The sequence below is a fragment of the Schistocerca nitens genome, chromosome 6 (genome assembly GCF_023898315.1).
Source record: "Schistocerca nitens isolate TAMUIC-IGC-003100 chromosome 6, iqSchNite1.1, whole genome shotgun sequence".
In the NCBI taxonomy this organism is placed as follows: domain Eukaryota; kingdom Metazoa; phylum Arthropoda; class Insecta; order Orthoptera; family Acrididae; genus Schistocerca; species Schistocerca nitens.
In genome coordinates this window covers 722057672-722074166 of record NC_064619.1, presented here as the reverse complement: position 1 = coordinate 722074166, position 16495 = coordinate 722057672, and the positions used below count along the sequence as shown (strand labels likewise).

Here is a 16495-nt window from a genome sequence, read left to right as displayed (position 1 = left end):
GACGGGGAAAAGTGATAGAGGCGATTTAAATCTTGAAGCAGCCATACATCATCACACAGAGGGTGGTTGTAGGATCAAGACGTTCTAGCTGCCATTGATCATGGTACAAATGGCGGCAAGTAATCGCTGGGCAGCGGTCCCATCGAACATTGTAGTTACCGTTTAAACAAGCCAAAACTGCCCGACGTGTTTTCGTAACCAGCAACGGGAAAACAGGGTCCTTTCAAGTTTCTAGAGGATTCGAAGTCAGGTACCAATTATCATCGATTTTAAAGAATAATTTCGAAAGTCAGGTACCAATTATCTTCGAAATTAAAGAATAGATTCCAAAGTACAAGTATTCCCTCCGTCTATTCTATGACACATCAGTCATACTTTAGGCCAAATAAAAACTGAGAAAAATCAGTGCAATGCGTCCGAAATGTCAGTTATTTAAGTATTTTTTATTACGACGAGGCAGCGCACACAGAAGGAATTTAATTAGTTTTGTGTTTAAGTTCTCAAATTTACGAGTTTTCCTACGCAATTTCTTCATGACGTAAATCCATGATTATAAACCTTAGGTTAAAAGAGGTGATCATAAATTTTGGACTGTTGAGTGGAGTTATTATAGTTCTACCAGTAATGAACATGATTATATACAAAATTACACAAAAGTCTCCCATATTAATAACCAGTGGTTTGTCATTTTCATATCATTGATGAAAAATTTAAAAAAGTTCATGGGATTTGTTAGTATCTGGTTTCCATATCTAGTTTCAACGTTACACGTAGTCAAACCACCAAGAAGCTTCTCAACACAACTAGTATTTCAGAATGAGATTTTCACTCTGCAGCGGAGTGTGCGCTGATATGAAACTTCCTGGCAGATTAAAACTGTGTGCCGGACCGAGACTCGAACTTGGGACCTTTGCCTTTCGCGGGCAAGTGCTCTACCGACTGAGCTACCCAAGCAAGAGTCACGATCCGTCCTCACAGCTTTACTTCTACCAGTACCTCGTCTCCTACCTTCCAAACTTTACAGAAGCTCTCCTGCCCTTGCCCGCGAGAGGAAAAGGTCCCGAGTTCGAGTCTCGGTCCGGCACACAGTTTTAATCTGCCAGGAAGTTTCACAATAAGTATTATTAAGACTTGCGTATATCATAAAGTTAGATACTGCCGCTTGCCAAAACATTCCGAAGGCTCAGAACAGGAAACTAACAAGTACAGCTGAACTAATGGGCTGAAAAAGTACAAAACCTACTTTTCTCGGTAACATTACTTTGCGATTGAAGCAAAATATTGACAAAGTGCGACAAAATGCTTGGTGGCACGGAAAAATGATAATACGTTCAGGAAATAAGTTCCGAATTAGAAATGATTTGTTTACATCCACGTACAAAAAGAAGACAAGATTGCAAATATTTAAGTAGGCAACAATTTTATTAATGTGATTTCAGTAATTACAGAACGATTAGTTGAACAGTATAGAGCACATTGTACGCTGAATACCGTAAGACTGATGTCACTTGAACACTCAAAAAACACGAACTCAGAAGATATCGCGACACCGGATCTTGTTGGGCAAGTACCCACGAACCAGGTACTCGCGCGACAGACCTGCTACTGCCTCGATTTCCGCTTTGTGGTCGTCAGTCATCAACGTCTGCACCTAGAATATTCACGCAGTGACAGTTACCATGTCATCTTGCCACCAAGAGATATACAGTTAAAACAGTAGATTCATTCATAAGTACAGCCAACATTATTACAAACTCGCTTAAGTGACAAAGGATTTGTAGGTTGTGTCATTTTTATATTTTTACTATTAATTTTTTTGCACACACATGTTTATAACCAAGTTATTCAGTAATCTCAAAAACTGCCGGTACACTATTTATTTGACATTGTTTCACCGGTCACGGCGCGTGCAAATACGTACACACATAAACACGCACACATCCACCCACCCACCCACGCACACACACACTGACTCACTGAGTCAGCATCCTTCTTTAGGTAAACGAGATACTGAGCACAAGAAAATGGTAAGACGTTACAGTAACATTTTGACTAGCTACTGAAGAATTACGAAGGAGTTTATTATTAATTTATACAATGTTTACACATGTTCTGTAAATAATCTTGGAATGTGCAGAGCTACACGATTCACAAACATTTCAAAACGTCCGCAGACTGTCACATGGGATAACACTACAAGCACACAGATTGTGTACACCAACTCCGTCCGCGAGCTGGGAAGGTCCGGGGAGGGGGAGTGAGAGGAAAGGAAGGGGTGGTGACAGGAAGAGCATCCGGCTACCCTCTATCACTAACTTTGCTAAATTCATAAATTAGCATGCCAACCCCGTGAAGGTACGGGATACGGGGTCGCAAAAATACGAGGTTCCGTGTAGGGGATCCCCAAAAAATGATTCCATAGCTAAGGAAAAGTACTTATAGTACGTAGTTACAATGTATTGTCGGTAACAAACTGGTGACAAGACAAGGCATGATGATGACTCTTACTTTCCTGATATCTTAGTTTGTTCATTCTACTTCAGGTATCATCAAATTTTCACCTCTAAAAACTTTCGTCTTTCTTGTACATTCTACGGAATTATCACTTACATTTAATATCCACAGTTATTTTCTCTCTCTAAAAATAATTTAGTGCTGTTTGTTGTTTCTATCGTCAAATTTAGTATACTGCATGCTGAACAGTCGCAGACATCATAGAAAATTTCATTTATTTTTTCTACCTGAAATTCTGGTACTTCATCTGTGATTATCACCATCAAATATCACCATCAAACAGAAAATTTTCTCCTGTCTAGAAAGTCACTGAGGTAACGAAAACAATATTGGCCCTACGATGCTTCCCATATGAAAGCTCAAGTAACAATGAAAATAGATGCGCGCTATACAGAGTGTACTGACAATACTTAGCAATACTTACGAGTCCTCGCGTAAAAATAAAATTTTATTTCGATATGGATCCAGAGATGCTTAGTTTCGAAGTTACGTCGCGGGTAAGAAGTCACTTGAAGTAACTATTGACAGCCCTTCACGTCCTGTATTTTATGAGTGTGCGACAACATTTCATACATAGAGTTCAAAGTGTTAGCACCTGCATGCAGACTACGGCTCGCCACCACAGAGTTGCACGAATTCACATGCGTTGTGCGCACCTACCTTTTTCTACGAGGGTATGTCAATTATTATTCGAAAGTAGTTATAAAATTTTATTGTAATCAAATAGGAAACTTACAAGAACATCATTTTTCGATATCGTTTCCTTACGTTTCAACGCACTTGGTCCATCGTTTTACAAGGTTCCTGATGCCCTCATAAAAGAAAGTTGAGCTGCGAGCCAGAAACGCACCGCTTCTTTCGCTGCTCCGTCCGAGGCAAATCAACGGCCCCTTAATGCCTGTCTGAGTGGACCAAACAAGTGATAGTCAGAAGGGGCAAGATCGGGACTATATGGAAGATGATCCAGTACTTCAAATTTGAGTTTCTGGAGCGTTTCAGCAGTGTGGGTAGCAGTATGCGGTCCGGCATTGTCGTGCAACAATACAATTCCTTTAGACAGCAGTCCTCGGCGTTTGCTTCGAATTGTAGGCTTTAGCCTGGCAGTAAGCATCTCACTGTAACGAACACTGTTTATTGTTGTGCCCCTTTCCCCATAATGTTCCACTACTGGACCATATGTGTCCCAAACATCCGTAAGCATCAGTTTTCCTGCGGACTTGAACTTTTTCTTGTACGGCGAATTTTGATGTTTCCATTCCATATTCAGCCGTTTACTCTCCGACTCGTAATGATCGACCTATGTTTCGTCACCAGTAATGATCCTAAGAAGTTGTCCCCTTCGTTACCATAGCGATCTAAATGTTTTTTGCACATGTCCAAGCGCGTTTGTTTATGGACTGTGTTAGTTGTGTTGGGACCCATCTTGCACAAACTTTATGAAACCCAAGTCTGTTGTGGACGATTTCGTAGGCAGAACCGTGGCTAATTTGCAGACGATGTGCCACTTCATCAATAGTTAATCGTCTGTCTAAGAAAATCATTTCACGTGAACGCTCAATGGTTTCTTCATTTGCGGCGGTAAACGGTCGTCCGGTTCCTTCATCGTGCGTAACACTTGAGCGACCATTTCGGAACTTTTCAATCCCGTACTGTACCGAAAGTCTTCGATTAATTTCGACCCCTGATACGCCTTCCAATCACAAAAATCGGATCACTGAACGTTGTTCTTCTTTGGTGCATTTTGTGCAAACAGAAAGCGTAGCAGCCATGATGAATAGCACGGCAGCGATAACGGAACTAACCTAGCAGCTTGAAAATTGCAAAGATATAACAAGAAATAAACAAAGCATGCGTCATCAACGTAAAACGACAGTACTATCAAAATAAACAAAAATATAACTAAATTGCGGATAATAATTGACTTACCCTCGTACAACTCGCGCAAGATGATGTGCTTCATCATTGATACATCTGATGTTAATCGTCTACTTGACATAACCGCCATGGAAAGAAGCGTAGTGGCTTTACGTAAGGTGACACCAGAGGTGGAGAACTTGGTTCACTTTGCCTGTCCACTGACCACGGTAATGAACACTGCAGTATGCTTATGCAGGAATACCGAAATGTGCAGGGTGTCATCATGCATGAAGGCATGGTGCCATGCTACGCCATTCATATAGCGGTTACTAAATTTGCAAAAAGGTATTGACATACACACACAAGAAAATACGAGGAGACTTCAAAAAGTAACTTACATATGTCCTATTGTAGGGAAGCTGCCTACTCACACTGTAGTAAATTCATATCAGCCTTTCCATTGTGTGCCAGCCAGTCTGCTGTAACTAGCTCTGACGTCATAAATGTTGCGCAATACTTAAAAATCAAGCAAATTACCTAAAACTTTTCTAGCATGTCAGAAGTAATACTAAATTAATATGTGTTAAATATCAGTTCGATAACTTCAGCCATTTTCGAAATTTGGACGTTTTTCTGAAAAAATCATTGGCGCAACAGAAAAGAGCTAGAGACTTCAAAATTTATATTTAGATTCATCTTTTATAATGATTTAATAAAAACAGTACTTTGGATTTCACAAATTAAGATTTTAGTGGAAATTCATGATTTTGTGGTTTTCGTCTCAAAACTGAAGGAAGCAAGATAGATTAAGTAGGCTAATAAATAAGGCTAGGATGTTTAGAGTTAAATAAGTTGGAGGTCCGCTATGACTATGAAGATGTGAAAAGTTTCTTTTGAATACCTATAAAATTATAGCGATAGCGGATCTCAAAAGGGCCAGTTCAGAGCTCATCTACTGCGTGCAGTGTAATTTAATTAATTCTCTCGCCCAAAATATTTAACTTAGCCACGTCAAAAATTTATTATCAATACTTACCTGCGTGCTGAATGCACATTTAAATTAAGAGCTTCATCGGCCATCAGCAAGAGAAGCTATGATTTATTAGGTAACTTAAAGTGGTGCATTACTAGCCCAGCGGCTAGTCGGGAGAGCCGATTTGATCAGGCGTTCCCTTAGCCGTCCGCACCGCGGCTTTATATATAAGAACGCTGCGCGAGGAAAGAAGGCCCCAGTTCTCTCCAGACGCTGAATAACACGCCATCTGTGTCGGGAGTCGCGTCGCATCGGTATCACTGCTACAAACTGCCTCGGATGCCGTATTCAGTTACTCGAGATGCACGTAACCAGGAAATCATTTTCAAGTGAAGTGTTAATTCTGGGTTGACTTTAATTATCTAGCTTCAGTTTGCGTATTGTCGTATTTTCACGTGCCGTCGCGGGACAGACATTCTACCAATTATTTAGCGTGGCGTTTGATGAAATATTCTCATCAAATTATGGCGAGCTTTCATTTCAACATTTAATTCGGACATTTATAGTTGCATCAGCGCATTAGACTCTGAACTGCTCTGATAGTTAGGTTGTAGGGATACTTGTGTTGTTTTTTTTATCTGTGACTTTGAGAATATACTCAACTATTATGGAAAATCGTTTTTGATTAGAAATCCCGGACAATCTCCTAATTCCTCAGAGCTATAAGCTGCAGCTATAATTGTATTCTCAGATGAAGTGGGCACTAGGAACTCTACTTACAGGCTTCACGTTTTGTTAAATCACTTTCTGGGTGCTAAAAAGTAAATAGAGAGCCAGTGTTGAGAACGGCGAAAGACAGCATTAACAACATTCTAAAAGCCCGTTTTTATATGATTACACGATTCCCAAACAGTTGCTAGAAGGTGTCACATCCATTATATATCCGGTAGTGTGCGTACGAAGCTATTTCAAGTGAACGACCACATGACGTTAGTAGCAGAAAGCGCATATGCCACACTGAGATTCACTGGAAGCATACTCAGGAAGAGAAGTTCACTCATGAAGCAGGTAGCTGACAAAACTTTCCGACAGGAGAAATTGAGAAGACCCAAAGAAGTGCATCGCGTTTCGTCATTTAGAAAACGTGAAAGCGTCACGGAGATGCTCGCTATATCTAGTGACTGATTTCATGAAGTGTTTATTATTTACAATTGCACTACATATGTTTGGTGACTATTTTCGAACCAACTGATTCAAGCCTGGTTTGCTAAGTTTGCACTGAAAGCGCCTGGTCTTAATAATAAATATCAAAATGGCAATAATGCTTCACAAAATCTTCACAGAATGACTGCCACAATCCACATACGCCCCTTCGCGAGTCAAAATCGAAGTTTGATTTTGACTCACTATGAAGAACGTGTGGTCTGTGACAGACGTACAGTCATTCTGCTGAAATTTCTAATGCATTTATTGTCTTTTTGATGCTTATTATTAAGATCAGATACTTTCAGCACAGCCTCAGTACGCCAGTCTTGAAAATGAACCAGTCGGATCGAAACTAGTCGCCAAACATATGTATTGCAACTGTCGACAGATTCGTTAATAAACGCTTCGTGAAATATTAAGAAAGTTCCTGGCTCCGTGTCAACAAAATGTTGAAACTGAAAAAACAACCTAGTGACTGACTCTACAAAATAGACGTTGTGAATCACGATGTGATTCATTGCTGACATTGAGAGAGGTCATGTTCCTGCAAGTCTTAACCGATATTATCCTTCCTCCCACGTATATCTCGCCAAAAGACCATGAAGATGATATTAGAAAAATCAGGACCCACACGGAGGCTTATTAAAAATCGTATTTCTGTACACCATTCGCGACTGAAGTAGGTAAGGAGGGAAGTGACAATGATACACAAAATACCGCTCGACACATACCATAAGATGGCTGTCGGTGTATGGATGTACATGTCTGTGTAGTCTGGACAAATTCCGTTCGGCACATCACTTGCAAATTTGCTGTGGTTGTTTCTTGACAGTATGCCGAAATATATGCATATAGAATGCATATAACGTATTGAGTCACAGTTATCGTATTTCAAAATCCGAAATTACTATCCAATGTGTATAATTTACTCCCTTTGCCTGCATAGGAACGTTTCGCGCACGGCCCCTGCTTGTTCATTAGAAAAATGGTGTTCTTCTCCATGTATTTTTACTTAAGTTTATGGTATTCAGAAACTATGTCGTGTTTTTATACTTTGGATAAATGATTTTGTTCTTTTTTATATTCCGAACCAAACTCTCTTCGCACAACAACGAACGGTTACAACTCGGCATACTTCAACACTCGGGCTTTCTCTTCGAGGGATGTCACATTAGTCACGTAACACGCACTGACACATTTCACTCAGCAGCGCCAGATACACATGAATTATACACCGAGTTGACAAAAGTCATGGGATACCTTTAAATATCGTGTCGGTCGTCCTTTTACCCAGCGTAGCACAGTAACTCGACGTGGCATCAACTTAACAAGTCGTTGCAAGTGCCCTGCAGAAATACTGAGCCATGCTGCCTCTACAGCCGTCCATAACTGCGAAAATGTTGCCGGTGCAGGATTTTGTGCACTAAATGTTCGATGAGATTCATGTCGGGCGATCTGGGTGGCCAAATCATTGGCTCGAATTATCGAGAATGTTCTTCAAACCCTCGTTAACAATTGTGGTCCGAGGACATTGCGCATTGTCCTCCATAAAAATGTCATCGTTGTTTGGTGACATAAAGTCCGTGAATGGGAGCAAATGGTCCCCAAGTAGCCGAACATAACGATTTACAGTCAATGATCGGTTCAGTTGGACCAGAGGACCCAGTCCATTACATGTAAAAAAAAGTGCACACCGTTATGGAGCCATAAACAGCTTCACAGTACTTTATTGACAACTTCTGTCCATGGCATCGTGGGATCTGCGACGCACTCGAACCTTACCATCAGCTCATAACAACTGAAATCGGGACTCAGCGGAGCAGGTCATGGTTTCCCAGTAGTCTTGAGTCCAACCGATATGGTCACGAGCCCAGGAGAGGCGCTGCAGGCTATGGCGTGCCGTTAGCAAAGACACTCGCTTCGATCGTCTGCTGCCATAGCCTATTAACGCTAAATTTCGCCGCAGTGTCCTAACGAATACGTTCGTTGTACGTCCCACATTGATTTCTGCAGTTAATTCACGTAATGTTAAGCAGCTGACAACTCTATGCAAACGCCGCTGTTCTCGGCCGTTAAGTGAAGGCCGTCGACCACTGCGTTTTCCGGGGTGAGCGGTAGTGCCAGAAATTTGATATTTCTGTCACACTAATGACATTGTAGAAATCGTAACATTGAATTTCCTAACGGTTTCCGAAATGGAATACCCCGAGCGTGAAGCTGCGATTACCATTCCGCGACCGTAATCAAGTTGGAAACCTTTTCACATGAATTACAGGAGTACATATGACAGCTCCACCAATGCACTGCTCTTTCACACCTTGAGTATATTACCGGTACCTGTATATGCGCTTATCGCTATCGCATGACTTTTCTCACCTCAGAGTATGTGTGGCTTTTAAGATGATATCTTTATTAGTTTTGAATGTAGAGTAAAAAAATACAGCATTACGAGCAGAAGTTCCAACTTTCAGAACAGGTAAGAAAGGTTGGAAAACGGAGAAAGTTCAAGTTGCAAATACAAAAGGAATCCCAGCATGATACTGCTTTTCACAGCCACGTAATAGACAGGTAGCGTACAGAGCAATCGGCATGCTCCTGAGGAGCGCGGCAGATGCAGACGCAGCCAGCCCGCTGCCCGCGCCAGCCTCAGCCTGCCGCTATTGATTGCCCCCAGCCCTGGCCTGCCCTGGACAGCGACGCTCTGCCGCTGCCGCTGCCGTTGCCGCTGCCCGGACGCTGCACGCTCCGCGACGGCCAGCCCTCGGCTAGTGCTGGTGGATCAACACTATGGCCAGATCTCAGCTCTCTGCTGATGCTTTAAAACCATGGCCAGTCGTCAGCTCTCTTCTGGTGGACTAAATCTACAGCCAACTCTAAGACCTCTGCTGGTGGACTGACACTGCAGCCGTCTCTCTGCTCTCGGATGACGGACAAACACTAAAGTCATCGCTCATCTCTTTGATGGTGGAGGAAGACTTCAACAAGCTAATGGCTCTTTGGTAGAGGACTAACACTACAGACAGCTCTCAGTTCTTTGCTGGTAGACTAACACAAAAACCAGCCCTCAACTCTGTAACAATGGACGACAACTATAACTGGCTCTCAGCTGGTCAGGTAACACTACAGCCAGCTCTCAGCTCTTTGCTGGTGCATTGTCACTGCAGCCAGCCCTCTGTTCTTGGTTGGTTCAAAATGCTTCAAATGGCTCTCAGCACTATGGGACTTAACTTCTGAGGTCATCAGTCCCCTAGAACTTAGAACTACTTAAACCTAACTAACCTAAGGACGTCACACACATCCATGCCCGAAGCAGGATTCGAACCTGCGACCGTAGCGTTCGCGCGGCTCCAGACTGTAGCGCCTAGAACCGCTCGGCCACTCTGGTCGGTTCTTGGTTGGTGCACCAGCACTAAAACCAGCTGCCAGTTCTCTGATGATGGGTGTCAACTACAAGCAGCTCTAAGCACTCTGCTGGTGGACACCTTTTTGCTGGTGAACTAGAACTAAACACAGCTCTCAGCTCTGACAATGGATGGAAACTAAAGCCAGCTTTGTACTGGCAGAGTAAAACAACAGCCAGTTCTTAGATCTTTGCTGGTGTACTAACACTAAAGTCAGCTCTCAGCTCTCTGACGATGGACGACAACTGTAACGAGCTCTAAGCTTCCTGACAATGGATTAACACTACAGCCAGCTTTCAGGTCTTTGCTAGTAGGCTAACGCTACAATTTGCTCTTAGTTCTTTGCTGGTGAATTAACACTAATATCAGCTCTCTGCTGATAAACAACTACAACCAGCTCTCAGCTCTCTGGTGCTATATTATCACTACAGCCAGCTCTCATCTCTTTGCTGCTGGACCATTACTACAGCCAACTCACAGGTCTCTGCTAGTGGACTAATGGTACAGCTAGCTGTCAGCATTCTGCTAGTAGGTTAAAACTACAATCACATAGCATCTATCTGTTTGTGGACTAATGCTGAAGCCATCTCTCAGCTATCCTAAGCTACATTTATTGTGTCAAGGAAAAAAAGTACAAAAAGCTACAAGAAATCCTCAAGAGTATAAAGAATGAATTAACAGCAACAAACATTTTAATATTTGCAGAATTTGGCCAGACATGGAATTCCTTAAGCAAATGAAGGAGCAGGTTCAGTTTCCACCTTGTATTAACGAGATGTTTTAGTTAAAACATTCCTGAGCTTGTCAGTAGCTGGTCCACTACTTGTCCAGACATGACATATCCTACACATTAAAACAGAATTGAGTGGAGGGTAGCGAACAGCTAAGGCTGTAAGAAAACGTTCACTCTATGACATGTATTGTTGGTAACTCCCCTAAACGGAAAAACAGCAAGTACGGCGAGGTACGTTTGTGGATGCGAAAATGTCTACGACGTACAGGGGTCCATGAATTCCTGCTACCATTTCAAAAAACCATAACTTCGTTTGCCGTAAAACGCTTAGCAGCTTTTCTTTTCCTTTGTCCTTTGTTGCAGATTTGACTTTAAAATGTCGTGTGACTAGGGCCTCCCGTCGGTAGACCGTTCGCCGGGTGCATGTCTTTCGATTTGACGCCACTTAGGCGACTTGGGCGTCGATAGGGATGAAATGATGATGATTAGGGCAACACAAATCCCAGTCCCTGAGCGGAGAAGATCTCCGACCCAGCCGGCAATCGAACCCGGACCCTTAGGATTGACATTCTGTCGCGCTGACCAATCAGCGACCGGGGCCGCACAGATGTGACTTGAAGTGCATCAAAACGGCGGCATATCGGGAGAAAGCGCTATGTGTCATCTGGTATATGATAACGGTGTTGCAGACTTATCGACACCTGTGTGGTAGGGCACAATCGGGGAAAGCAATCATAATGAGGTCGTTCAAAAGCTTTAAAAAAATAGCCAGTCCTTGAAGTGGACGCTCCCTTGTGTCTCAAGCACGTGCTGACAGAGTGCGACTGCATTCCTATGCAATCCTCCAGAAGACAATTTCTCGTGCATTACGCGAATTGCAGGAAGCAGGACAAACTGTCCATAAAGTGTTACATAAGCGGGACAATGTGCAAATAGTTCAAGGCTCAAGCACTGTAGCCAACAATGCTCCTTCCAAGAATGTACTCGGGTGTTCCACGGTGGCCTCTATAAATGCTAACAATGACTACCTGAAAAAGTGCCTTATGCAGATGAAGCAAAGTTCCACATATCTGGACATGTGATTCGGCTCCTAAAACCCACTGAACACATGTGACCACATCCGTGGCGTGATGTACGATATGATAATAGGTCCATTTTTCTTTGCAGAGGAAATCATGACATAAAATGTTTATCTGGACGTGCTCGAAAAGTTCCTGCTACCACAGATCGAAGACCTGCAGCCGTCGATCATTTTCCAGCATGATGGTGCACCCCTACATTGAAGTTTGAACGTGAGGAGTGTGCTGAATGACACATTTCTTGAGATGTGTATGAGTCGTGATGGTGCCATCGCATGTCTCCCGTGCTCTCCCTATGTCACACCATTAGACTTGTTTTGTGAGGTTACGTCCAGTATCGCGTGTAGTATATAACGCCAGTCAAATGACTCTGCTACCTTTCGTGCGCGCGAAGCAATGAAGCAATCAGAACTGTTGATGCTGCAATGATGACCCGTATATGGACAGAACAAGAATACCGCGTTGATGTTCTACGAACAGTGAGTAGGGCATACATGGAAATTCTGGCCTAGCACAGAAAAACATCGCTGCTAAATGTTACAATAAACCACGATGTTCTCTTTCTAATAGCTTCCAAGTTGATTTTTTGAAATGATAGCGAGAATTTTTAGATGATACGTACTTAGAGTAAATGATGATTTTCGCACAATTAATCTTATGGCCGATACCTTCTCAGATAAAACAAGGAGCATGTCTCGTGGTTGATAGGTACCATTGCAAAGATGAGGGAGGCTAGTAATCGAATTCAGGCTATGAGAAAGAATCCCAATAGCCCTACGATCTCATGGCCCAATAACGGAAGAGTGGAGGGATCTGGACGTAGCAGGGCAGAGAGTAATGACTCATACTTGGTGGAAATTAATCTCTTGCTTACTGGCCTGACACTATGCGATCTGTAGACAGTAAACTAATGCTGCGCCCGACAGTGTGGTCAGTCTGCTACATAAAATATAAGTGGACTAGTCACACTCATAAAATAATGAAATGTGAGCGCTTTCGTCATTGTTAAAACAGTACGAGTGTAGGGAGACAAGACAATAGATTATCGCACTGTACCTTCTGAGACAGTGATCAAGTCGATACGAAAAGTAAAATTAACGCAGATAACATATCGTAAACAGCTGTAGTATGAGCATGATGCAAATAGCTTAATTAATAGAAGTAACTGTTAATGCTATTAGGAGAATGATTACTGCAGCCACCTGTCGTGTTACCGCTGCTACTACAATTACTCGGACAAACTGGCGATCCGGGAGACAGTGATGCGATACAAAAAGGACTTGGCCGAATGCAACAAGCCAACTTCTATTACGCTGTCGTCCGAGATATGGACGCAATGCTGCTGCGGTGAGCTCTGAGGCCATATTCAGTTGCATTCCAGAATTGGAACTAGTCACTGTATTCCTCAAACCACTCCTTTACTCTCCTGGTCTTGTGACATGGTGTACTGTCTAGTTGAAAAATTCCGCTGCGGTCAGGAAATATGATCGTGATGAAGGGGTGTGCATGGTCTGCAAACAGTTTATGATGCTCGTTGACCGCCAGGGTACCTTGCACGAGCTCCGCTGGACCGATGGATGCCCACGTGGATGTTCCTGAGAACATAACGGAGCCGCCAGCAGCTTGTCTCTGTCCCGCAGTACAAGTGTCAAGGAGCTGTTCCCCTGGGAGACGGCCCATTCCAGAGGCTACGTGGGGTTTCCTGCACCTGCACCAGCAGGTAGCGAAGCTGTCGCGAGCAACCGGTTCCCTAACGAGGTGTATGCGAACTGAGCATCCCTCATTGCTTGTCTACTACCCCAGTCGCTCACCCTCAGTGCAGGTGTTGTCACCGTTTGTCAGACTGTGTCGTCATCGATAGCTGTCGTTCCGTGCGTTTTCCTATACGACTTCTGTTCTATGCAGATGGAAGTGATAATAACAACGAAAGGGAGGCCGTGTCTTATCAAGGATGGTCATCACTACCGTATTTATAGGAAAAATGAGTAATATACGAACTGGATGTGCGTCAATTATGAACGGAGTAGGTGCAAAGATCGTTTAAACATTGCAAATGGTGAAATCGTTGCTCAACAGCAACATTTTTGTCCACCTGACAAAACGGATGTGGAGATAAAGAAAAGACTACATAATTACAGAAAAAGAGTTCGTGAAGAAGAGACAGTGCCTGTAGTCCAAATTTTTAAGCAGGAATTTCAAGATTTGAAAGATAAAGGGTTAGAATTCGTGGCAAATATTCCGAATTATGACAGCTCCAAGACTCAATTGTGTAAGGCGAGAAGAGAAGCTATTGGGAAGACCCAGAACCCTGGCTCTAGTTCGGAAGTTCATCTTAGCGGAGACCTTTTGAAATTAACGGAAGGTAATAGTTTTTTAAAGATTGATGATGGTTCTATTCCAGGCAAGAGACTTCTAGTATTTGCTTGTGAAGAAGCATAGAAAATCCTTTGTGACAATGGAACTGTGCTTATGGATGGGACATTTGACAGCCGTTCGAAACAGTTTAAACAACTGTACACAATCCATATCGACATCGGAAGTACAGAAGAGGCAACTAAGATATTTCCTGTTTTATTTGCTTTGCTGCCAGACAAAAGTCAAAGTTCATAGGAAAGACTTTTTCTGGGTTGAAATCTAAGATACCTGGGTGGTCACCAAAAACTGCAGTGCTAGATTTTAAAATGGCTACAATTAAAGCAATGAATTCAGTGTTCCCTGATCCCTGAAAAACAACTTTCCGGGTGTAATTTTCTCTTTAACCAGTGTCTGTGGAAGAAGATACAGGAACTGAGATTAACGGAAGACTACAGAGCCGGCCTGAGAGGCCGAGCGGTTCTAGGCGCTACAGTCTGGAACCGCGAGACCGCTACGGTCATAGGTTCGAATCTTGCCTCGGGCATGGAAGTGTGTGATGTCCTTAGGTTCGTTAGGTTTAAGTAGTTCTAGGGGACTGATGACCTCCGACGTTAAGTCCCATAGTGCTCAGAGCCGTTTGAACCATTTGAAGACTACAGAGATAGGGAGGAAGTCCGATTGTTTTGTCGCATGGGTGGTGCAGTGGCACATCTTCCACTTAACACTGTCGATGAGGCGTGGATTTTAATAATGTTACAAATGCCCAGCGGAGAGATCACAGCATTTTCATACTATATGGTTGATCAGTGGATGGAAAATCCTAGTAGACCTATTGAAATGTGGAATGTTTTTAACCGACGACACAGAACGACGAATGTTGTCGAAGGTTGGCATAGAAAACTGAACTCCTTAATAAATCAGAAACATCCAAATGTGTACTTTCTGATTCAAAAGCTGAAGGAAGAGGCAGTGAATGCTATTTTTGAAATTAAAAAAGATTCCATTGGCCTACCTCTTCAAAAAAGAAAGAAAAGGTGCATAGATCTTGACAAAAGATTAAAAGACATTATGAAAACATATGAAGACCCTGGAGATTTATAAAGGTGTTTAAAATCTCTAGCCTTTTTACAAAAAATTGAATAAGAAATTACGATTGATAAGAAAAAAGGTTATCAATTTGCTACTTTAATGTTGTACAACAACAAAAACAACAAAAAAAAATAAAAATAAATAAAATTAAACATACCTATATACTACGTGCATTAGTCAGGCCTGAGCCTGGATAAAATGTGAAGGGATGTTCTTATTTTCATGTCAGTCGGAAAGCTCACGGTTACGATATTTATTTGTAGTCAGAAACACGAGCGTCACCACGGAGGGGGGTCTAGAGATTCGAAAAGTTGGATGATAAAAAATTTACCGCAATGTTCTGTGTGAAAAATTCTGGGATTTGCTGTGGGCCTTAAATATTGTTTCAAAACGGTGTTTGTGAATACAGCATACATTTTACCAGCATCAATAATTTCGCAAAGTTAACTTGCCGATTCTGGAGTTTCGTCATATATGTCATACGAAACTAATTATTTGTATTTGGCGGATCTCATTCACAAAAGTACGCCTTTAACGGTATTTCTAAAGTTCTAATACAAAATCTGCTATTTATTGAATTTTTAAGTCAACGAAACTGAAATTTTACTTGGCAATTTTCTTACATAACATGGTCACTCGTACTGTGAAGCTTCCAGAATTTTTGGTGAGGAAGGTGGAATGAGGACTCAGGCAGCTGGTTGCCCACGTTTCTGTCAGTGTCTTTTAAATACTATCATATTCGCCTTTATTGTGCTGCAGCAGAAGCATTTTTAGTTAATTATTATGTAGTTCATTTTATAAAGATGAAATTCCAACTAGATGAACTTTGGTAGAGTCATCTATATTAAGCAACGAATTTTATCATCTGTAGACAATAAGAACAACACTCTAGTTATCGAGACTTTGTATGCTGTATCTAACCATAGGAAAATATTCTGTAATTTCTTTCGGATGAACAAGACCATTGTCGCGTAAGTCTTTGTCTAATTACTAACAGTAAACCCGGCGTTGCCCGGATATTTATTCATCCCAGTTTTATGTTAGTTCATCCCCTCCTCCCTCATCTCTCTTGTCCATTTAGTCCTATCTCGTCTCTCTACCCACCTCCTCCTTCCGCCCATCCATCTCTCTTTCCATCTCCTCCATCTACCCCCTCTCTCACAACACTTCCTCCTCCTCCTCTCCATCCTCCTGTCCTTCTCCATCCATCTTCCCGTCTCTGTCCACCTCCTCCGCTTTTTCTAATAGTACATCAAATTCACAATAACACCCGTAATTTATTTATTAC

General features: G+C 42.3%; 1 protein-coding gene across 1 annotated transcript in view; it reads right to left on the bottom strand.

The window, feature by feature from the left end:
• Positions 1–1531: 1531 nt before the first annotated feature.
• LOC126263588 (meiotic recombination protein SPO11) overlaps positions 1532–16495 on the bottom strand; it is a 135068-nt gene continuing 120104 nt past the window's right edge. The window contains exon 7 of the mRNA XM_049960681.1: positions 1532–1651. Coding sequence (XP_049816638.1) covers positions 1532–1651 — 120 coding nt within the window. The remainder of the gene's footprint in view (positions 1652–16495) is intronic.